Here is a 10,096-nt window from a genome sequence, read left to right as displayed (position 1 = left end):
CCGAGGTCCCCGGCTAGGGGTCGATGCCCCCGACGAGGGGTCAGATTTCCCCCCGTCTATATATCGACGCCATTAACAACTAGGCCATTGATGTTTTGTTAGGAATTCATATCCGATTGAAGCCCCAAATTTCTTCACACTCATAAGCCTATACCGATGTTCTCTAATAGTTCAAGAAATAAAATGTTGGTTTATTCCTCAAAAAGTGTCAAAATTTGATTGTCTTCGTCCCCTTGGGGTATCCACTTGGTAGGGATTGGCCGTAATGTTAAAAGATACATAATAATAATAATAATAATAATAATAATAATAATAATAATAATAATAATAATATTTGTCCTCGTATATGTATGCCTACACACTGGGAAATTCGGGTTGGGTCCCCGGGGACCCGCGGCTGCCATAGCTCGGCGCCAACTACCGGTACCCCACTTACTCTACAACATCAAACGGATACAGACTGATACATACATGGTCCTTCCCATTCCCTCGTTTCACGGAAAGTGTTCCCTGAATAGGGGTGTCCCGCCGGAAAAGGGGGGGGGGGGGGGGTTCTAATGTATATTATGCTGTAGTCGCGACCATACACGAAATATTATTTCGAGGGAACGAAATAGTATTTCGAGGGAACGAAATAATATTTCGAAGGAACGAAATAATATTTCGAAGGAACGAAATAATATTTCGAGGGAACGAAATAATATTTCGAGGGAACGAAATAATATTTTGAGGGAACGAAATCATTTTGAGGGAATATTTTCTTTAAACATGTCCCTTTAGGGGCTCCGTAGTTAACTAACATTGCACCCCTGACACACAAAAACAATTCCCTGGCTACACGAAAAAGTTGTAAAGATGGTATTTTTTATGATATGACAGTATAAATATACTGCAAACCTATCATATTGTCGCAGTCATATGTATGCATTTTCTTTTTTATCCAAAGAAGATCCTTAAGGATCCTTGCTTGGCCTATTTAGATCACTATAATAATCTCCTAGAAACTCTACACATTGACTCTCTAGAACAAAGGAGAAAGAAAATTTGCACTAGCTTTGCTAAGTCTCTTATGGTGTCAGCTCGCCACAGAGATCTTCTCCCTGAGACACGAGGTTCCATAACTCTAGGGCTAACCCTTAGAAATGCAAATAAAATATTCCAAAAACGCGTACTAATCGTTACAAATCGTCCCATGTGCCATATATGGTTCACCTACTGAATGCGTTTGGCTGCTGATTGCTAATCTTATACGGGAATAAAATAAAATAAAATAAAACAATCTTTCTCTTAGGTAAGTTACTGTTCAATGGTAATAATAAAATTGTGAGCGCTGTAAGACATCCTCAAAATGTGCTAGGCGGTATACAAAATGATAGAAATGACTAGATATCCAGCAAAGACATATCCTGCATCATGGAAATAAGCTGGCAAGGTCGGGTCACTAAACACATTGCTGCAAAAAGTACCGGTACCGTGTTATTTACCAAGAGAAGTTCAGCTGTAGCTTGGTTGTTATGATGCTTGCCTTTTAATCCAAGGGTCCTGGGTTAAATAAAACAATTCGTGGTTTAAACTGCGCATGCCTGTATCCAGTGGTATCCAAGGTCAATGGATATAAACTTATGTTGTGAGTATGTCTGTTTATGTCGATTGACGTTGATATGGGCATGCGCAGTTCAGACTACGAAATGGATTATTCCTGTCACGATAACAGGATGTGTTCTCATAATCTTAAAACAACTCCACTACCCAAAACTCATAATGAGATTTATGTAGAAATAGACCATCTTTTCTGTGTATGTTTCTATATTGTGAAGGATTGCCACATAACTGAAGTTTACTATTCGCATAGTCTTGGACTTGAGATTAAAAAGGAAATGAATTAAATAAAATTAATATTTCTTCTTTGTATCTAAACACACCTTTAGTTTTAATTTACTATTCGCATAGTCTTGGCCTTGAGATAAAAAAAATGAATTAAATAAATATTTCTTCTTTGTATCTAACCATACCTTTTAATTTTAGTTTTTATAAGAGTATCTGAAAACATTATTGCAGGTAATGTCCCAGCTAACAGTGTTACGTTATAATAGCGTTAGGCCTATAATATAAGGTTGCTGTTTTGTATACAGAACTTTTTTGTAAATCCATAAATATACAGCTTAAGCATAATATAATGTTACAATTAAACAATATTGCAACGTTGCTGCAACGCAGTATTACATTAGCACACATTTCACGAACTTTATAATAACGTTTTGATTTTTGTTGGGGTTGTCGCACAGTCGGTCATCTTGCTCAATAATGAATTATTTATATTCTTTATTTTAAGCAGCTGAAGCTACGAACCGACTTTGGGTAATCGAAGGAAATCGAATAGAACTACCGGCACCCTCCGATGCAGATAGTTTATCAAGTATAGGCTCGATTAACTGGTTCAACGGTGCGGAAGTGAATGCTAACAACATTATCGTTACCCTGGTAGATCCCAATCAAGGTCGCTTTTCTATAGATTTCACTGAGCAAACTTATGGAGATTTGATTATAGAACCTGTAAACAGAGCAGATGCAGGATATTACTACTGCCAGGTTGTTGGTTATGAAGTCGAAATCACGAGAATCATAATTTGGTTTCTGGATGTATATTGTGAGTGTACACTTATTAGGCTACGTAACAATCATACCGTAAACCTCAAGTATAAGCACTGAGCTTCTTTTTTAGGGACCCTGGCAGTGACGGATTGAAGAGGGCCCAGCGGCCACCTTTATTTTTTTTTATTATTAAAAAAATTGAAAATAAGAGAAAATTATAGTCAGATTTAAGTCTAAGAGGCCATCTAGAGGTGCCACCATAAATTTCCTTACATCAGCCCCAACCATGGTGAGGTATGACGTAGTGTAAACACTCCATTATTGTGTGATAATAATAATAATAATAATAATATTAATAATAATAATAATAATAATAATAATAATAATAATAATAATAATTCTTTATTGGTCCTCATTCAATTGTAAATCGGTAATTTGGCTAGCAGCAGCCGCAGTGTGCAGCACCACCCGACTTAACTACAATAAACCCATACAAACATTGTCCATAACTTAACTCGACTAACTTTCAATATGAGGGTCATTCGAGGAGCCAGTAATCAGGCTCCAATTGACGCTGGCCAGGTTTGAACCGGGATCTTCGGCACAAAAAGCAGGAACACCTCTCAGTTAATTGCTCATCTCAGCTACATGTAATGCAGAGTGATGTTATCTTTGGTGCTTATGGCAGCGTGTCGGTATCAACATTATTTAATAGCATGGTTAGAATTATATTCAGTAGCAAACTGAAAATTTTCCCTTCAAAAACAAAACTACCTATAAAATAAATAGCGATATTAGTGCTTTACTTTTTTAGACTACATAGGCCTACATCAAAATCATTTACGGATGCTTCATGTTTACTACCGATAGCTAGTAGGGTGTTGTAAAGGTGGTAGAACATGTGCAAGACTTTATGTGTAGCTACCGATAAATGGTTTACTGGTATTAAAAATCAGTAACAGTATATAGTATCTATTCTAAAACACTTGGAATAAAACATTCAAACATATATATGTATCACATCATGGTTTTGGCAGACCCAACTGTATATTACAAATATTTAATAGATTATAGGCCTGTCATTTGTTAAATTTTGTTACAAATTAGCCTGAACTTAATTATATAATTTATATGTATATGTCAAACAGATGGTTGTCGGCATGTTTATATCATTATTTTTTGCGAGTTCAATAGGGGCCTGTGTGTGAAGGTGAAGGGGGGGGGGGGCTATCATATTATGTATATACTATTATATAATATAACCAAATGCAAATCTAACTTAAATGCATTCATATTATACCTATAATATAGGTTTATTTTCTTCCTTTAAAGATATGAATCCTCCTTTTATCTCAACAATTTGGAATGCTAAAAAAACCATCCACGATACTTTTATCTGCGCCTGGTCTATAATCCATCCAGACACTAAACCCATTGTGAGATGGTTCATTGATGGTCGTGAACTCAACACTACAACTCCAAAATTAATTTTAAAAGAAGAGGATAGAATGACAGTACTTAAGATTGGTAACGTATCTAAAATCAATTATGGAAATTACACTTGCAGTATTACAGTTAACACCAACAGAGGTCCTATGAACAGGATGAGCAAGAATTCAATGTGTGAGTAGAAATCAGGCACCTGAAACTATATAGGCGGTGCATACTTAGGCCTACATCTCAACCAAATTAATCACATGTAAACCTAGTCTATTGATTTGAGTGATGTATAGGTGTATCGTGCATTCCTGGAAATGAAAATTTTAATCGGTTTTGCTAGCTATTATTTTTTAGCGAAGCATACTAAATTTCTCCAATATAAAATTTGGTTGCGTCTTGAGATGACAGTTAGATTTATTCGTTTATTTGTTAAATTTGTTTAGTGCTTCATTATGTTTCGCTGTGTGTGGATTCTGTTTGGAGCCCCGTTCCGCAACCTTTTTAGCCCACGACCCAAATTAGACTATGTCAATCACTCTGACGCGACCCATCGAACTCAAAGTCAATAAAACGTCCGTCGTTGTATACGTGCGAGGGATAGCGGGAAACAACACCCACTTGATTCTTTTGTGAATTGATTAAAATATTATATATTATCACCCACAAAATCACTATGTAAAACCCATAAAAATGAAAATATAACTTTGAATTACTCATTTAACAAAATCACGTAAGGTATCAAATTTTTCAATAAGTTAAAAGACTTAAAAATTAATGATTAACATATATTTATTATTATTTTATAATTTCCTAGTACTGCAAGAGAGACTTGGGTTATGCGGAGACATAGACACATTAAATTTAAAAATGTTTTTTTCATTATAATTTGCAGTAGAAAGCCTAACACATTGAAATGAACAAAGCTAACACTTTAAGGTTGTCATAGGTACAAATGTGTTGATAGTGTATTTTTAACATAAACAACTGTGATAACGCACGCAACAAAAGTAAACAAACGCAATTGTCACATTTAAATTGCAGTTTCGTATAATTTCGTTTGTCTTCGTTCGTGTTAAGTAAATTTTTCACGATCTGAAGAGATGCGACCCATCAATTTTTTTTCGTGACCCAAACATTGGGTCGCGACCCATAGGTTGCGGAACAGTGGTTTAGAGAGTCACTTGATAGTTTTTTAAAAACCTGATTTGACAATTTTAAGATGGCAGGCTTCCACTTTTTATATTTGTAATCATGTTCGTTCGAAAAATAAATTTAAATTAAATTTGAAATAAAAAATGAGTACATATTGATAAGGTATGTTTAAACGTTGTCCAGATTTTATATTATGAATGTATTTTAATGTTTTTTCATTCTTATTTTGTTCGATTTTTGATGTTTTAGTATTTTAACGCTTTTTTATCTGATGTTTTGAATAAGTGATGTACTTTTTATCGTATTTATATTTGAATGTTTTTGGGTTTTTTTTTTATATGGTTCTATATTTAATCGAGCATTCAATTTCTTCATTCAGCGGTAATAAAGTTTTTATGATTTTGATTCTAATGACCCTTGTATTATCTTAAAATTAAAATTAGAGCCGCCATTATTGAAATGTCTAATTTACTATGTACTTCAGCGAATATTGCAGATATTTGACAAATACGATATTTATACCATTGCTATGTTAGTTTTCATGTGTATTTTTCTAGGCCTATTAGATGATCTGAAGAGTTCCGTTAAAGGGATGCTGACAACAAATGTAGTAGAAGGTGCCGATCAAGTAACAATACCTTGTGACTACTCAGAAACTGAAGGAAATGTGGACACTGTCATTTGGAACGAAGTTGATGACTCAGGAAAAGATATAGATATAGCAGTAATTGATTCTATAAAGAAAGTAAATGGTCGTTACAAACTAATGATTGCAACACCTGGTATAGCTTATCTAATCATCGATTCACCAACACGGGAAGATTCTGGAAAACTGTTCAAATGTATTGTTTTCTTTGCTGATAAAACTGCTGCCATCTTGGACCCTCCGTCACTGGTTAATGTATGGTGTAAGTGTGATTTCAATTTTAGATAACATGGACAAACAGTGTGGACACATGCTCAGACTAACAATAACCAGAGAAAATGTCAGTAGAATGAAACACCTTCCTTTCTCTCATAGCTCAAATAAATGATGTTTGAATCTATTTTTTAAAAATTAGATTTAGACAAGCCAGCTATCACAATACCTACAAGTAGTGTGTATGAAGGCACATCGTTTACCTTAACTTGCAGTAACATCAATGGCAACTCACCTACACCAATACAAGTCACGTGGTTAAAAGACAACATCATCATCAACAACGATAGTTCAAGGTATGAAATATATGAAGATTTTAATAGAATTCGAATTCCAGTCGCATCTGTTAATGACAGTGGAAATTATCAATGCAGAGTAGAAAATGAGGTAAATGGAGAAGAAAAGACAAGCTTGAATCTGAATATATCGGTTATCAAGTTCCGTGAGTAACCATTTGCATAATTATTATATGAACTTGTAAGACCCTAGAATCTGATTATTCTAGGGGCCCTTCTGAGATTCATCTTCAAAATCATATGTTTTAGTATCTTTCGACAAACGGTATTTTTTCTGAATTAAGTCGTCAGTCACTTAACCTGTCAATCAGTCAATCGGTTTCTGAAATGGTTTTTGGGAGTAAAATATAATCTGTCCATATAATTGATAGTCCAATCAAACGGTAAATGCCCAACCGTTCCAGTGCAAACTAAACTAATGGAAGTTTGTTTTGTTTTGTATTAGATTTGAACAAACCAAATGTCACTGCATCTCAAAGCGTTATATATGAAGGCAATTCGTTTACATTAATTTGCAATAATATTAATCCCAATCCACCTACACCGATACAAGTCACGTGGTTTAAAGACAACATCATCATCATCACCAATGATAGTTCAAGGTATGAAATATATAAAGATTTGAATAGAATTCGAATCCCATTCGCATCTGTTGATGACAGTGGAAATTACCAGTGCCGAGTGGAAAGTGACGCACACAGAGAAGGAAATACAAGTTTAGGACTCAGTATATCAGTCATCACATTATGTGAGTAACACCTTATCAGTTAATTAATATTTTCCATGATTTTCAATGTTAACCAATATAATATTAAGTGGTTTTGTCCGTTTTCTTTTGATAGGCCTACTCATATAAAACATCAGCTTTTGTATCGCGGAAAATGGTGACTTATTTCACAGGATACACTATCAATCAATTAATATTTTTAATAATATTCCATAAAATCAGTCAGGTAGTCAGTTAATAAATCAAATTCCATCAATTAATTTGTTCTATTGGTTTTTTTTTCTTGTAAATGTTTTTTCTGTGTGTAATAATTTACTGTCATTTATTAGATAAAATAGACAAACAAAATTATACACATAAGGGTAAAATATGAAAGTATACAACATTCATTAAACATGTGCTCTGCTAAAAAATCTGCAAATCAAATCAGCATATTCATATTTTAAAAAATATCATTTTACAACAGAACAACAGAACAATTTTTACAATCAATTTTCACTCCTTTCATTTCCTTAGAAACACTTTATTTTATAATCCTTTTATTTTTCTTTTTTGGGTAATTTTTTTTTTTTTTTTTTTTTTTTTTGTAAATTCATTTCTTTTTTTTTCTATTTTGTGTGGATAACCCACCTTTATTCGTACAATATATCATTTTTCCCCTTTTCCCCCTTTACAGTAAGTGATAAAAAATCATTTTCTTAATCAAGAGCTGTATTAATTAACAGATGATCAGAAATATCAGTAATGCTAAGGTAATAATGAATAATAACATGACATCAGTTTGCATTATGATGCTATTACAGGTATATCCTTATAAATATGTTTTTTGTTAATTCTATAATACAAAGATTAATGTCTTAAATAGTTAATTACATTAATCTATTTCTTTAGTGTATTTTCTTTGTTGATAATAAATTCACATTTGATATTACTTTTTAACATATAGATACATAAATTCCATAAGTTTCTAAACTAATAACTTTACATGTTGCAGCATTGTTCAGATATTAGCTTAAAATAGAGAGTATCCACGTTTCTACTTCCACATTTAAGTGTAATATGTTATGGTATATGACTAATGCTTTTTTTTTACAGTTGTTAATGGAACATTTCACAGATGATTCTGAGACTGGGATTAAATATTGCATTTTCAGCAAGTTTTAAGTTAAATATGTAAAAGATTACTATTACTACATCATAATATGTAATGCAAACATATTTATATTCTTCAATAGGTGTTCCAAATTTACAATACAAAATATCCACGATGATCCTCATTTGCACTACATTTACAGCAATCATTCTCGGTTCTCTTCCAACGTGTTTAATGTGCCACTACATTCGTGTAAGTATTGTCCTTCATATGACCTTCGCCCTACAATTCGAGACCACCCTTAGGACCTGAACATTTGCGGTGGTCTCGGGGTTGGTCACCAATTAGAGGGCAACTTCACAAGGTTGAAGATTGTTATTTAGGTCTTTGGAAAAGTGGTCTCGAATCAGAGGGTTCTCGAATTGGAGGGTGCACTGTATTTAACACAAGTTTTGTTCTTATCATTTGTTATTTACAACATACACCAGTAAAACTGCAACAAAAATTGCCGGATTTTGTATAATTGAATTTATTTTGGAAATAAAGCTTGAATATAGTGTGTCATATTTTTAATTTTAGGTATTGTTAGGCCTATGTGATTTCTATTCAAGTACACCACATTAATAAAATATTGGGGTTTTTCAAATACACAAAATTAATAAAATATTGGGGTTTTTTTTTTTTTTTTTCTAGAAAAGAAAGGAAAGAAAAATTCATCTCCAGTATCAAAACTCGCAATACAAAGCGCTGAACTTTAGACCTACTTCTGCAGTTTACAAAGAACTAAACAAAGTGAATGATGAGGCCTCTAGCACCGTGAAGAACGACACAAACTCACCATCTGTGGAAGATAAAATTTGCGCTAAGGTTGATGTTATTTACGAAGATGTAAAAGAATAAAGACGGATTTGACGAATCCCGTAATAGGTGATTATACTAAGATATAATCAAGCAAAGTGAAAAATAGGGCCTAGAATGAAAGTCCTGTAGTAACATTAACATAGGTCTATAAAAAAAAACTTATACAATTTAACCAAATACCAGCATGTAAACATTTCCTAATTATTGATTGAAATAAAGTTGTGACCGTAAACAAAAAAGAGAGACGTTTATAGATTTATATGCTATGATGAAGTATATACTCGCCTTAGTATACAAGTACTATTAAATTAAATTTTCTTCATCATTAAACATCACTGCCACCTTGTTCATTAAAATCACTAAGATTGTATTCATCATTTTAGTCGTCATCATAATCCCGTTCCCTGTTTCAGAGCTAAGCAACCATTGAGTGTGTCAATGGGTAGGACATTACACGTACAATTACCTCGTCATTTAGATATATCATTAAGCCGTTGGTCTCAAGTCTATGTGGCTATGCCTACAAACAATATTACAGTATTTGTAAAAGAGCAGACGAATATCCCACACGGAGTAGGGATAACATAGACGCGCTCCCTCCACCCCCCCCCCTTGTTTCATTATTTTTTGTTGTTGAGATAATTGAATGGATACTCAATTCCATAGAAAGTTAGATTCTATGCCACATCGCGCAATGCATAGCTTCAAAGACAGTTTAAGCGCAGATGCACCAGCATGGAAACCTTCGTGCAATCAATCACTCTCTATCGAGGTCAGCAGGTATGTGCTGTCAGACAACCCCATGCACAGTGACCACAGTACACTGATATGTGTGCACATCTCCATTGACGACACCCCTTCAGTAGACTTACTCTTTTAATAAAGTGCTACAGTTTTTGTGTAGACAACATTTGACACTTTTGACGTGTAAGTTTTACTTCCTTATTGTTTTCAAGTACAGTACCTGGTTTAATCATATTGTGTAATTTACAAGATATACTGTATGAAATTGTATA

General features: G+C 33.6%; 1 protein-coding gene across 1 annotated transcript; it reads left to right on the top strand.

Moving 5' to 3' along the window:
- The first annotated feature begins 3,942 nt into the window (after nucleotides 1-3,942).
- LOC117114693 (hemicentin-1-like) lies at nucleotides 3,943-9,298 on the top strand. The gene is made up of 6 exons (XM_033258380.1): nucleotides 3,943-4,215; nucleotides 5,742-6,092; nucleotides 6,246-6,545; nucleotides 6,845-7,147; nucleotides 8,362-8,471; nucleotides 8,913-9,298. Exons 1-6 carry the CDS (start codon nucleotides 4,101-4,103, stop codon nucleotides 9,117-9,119), a joined length of 1,386 nt encoding a protein of 461 aa, XP_033114271.1. The 5' UTR covers nucleotides 3,943-4,100; the 3' UTR covers nucleotides 9,120-9,298.
- The last annotated feature ends 798 nt before the right edge of the window (nucleotides 9,299-10,096 follow it).

This window comes from Anneissia japonica, unplaced genomic scaffold (genome assembly GCF_011630105.1).
Source record: "Anneissia japonica isolate Jap-2015-1 unplaced genomic scaffold, ASM1163010v1 scaffold287993_len234700_cov117, whole genome shotgun sequence".
NCBI lineage: Eukaryota > Metazoa > Echinodermata > Crinoidea > Comatulida > Comatulidae > Anneissia > Anneissia japonica.
This window is presented reverse-complemented; position numbering and strand designations above follow the sequence as displayed.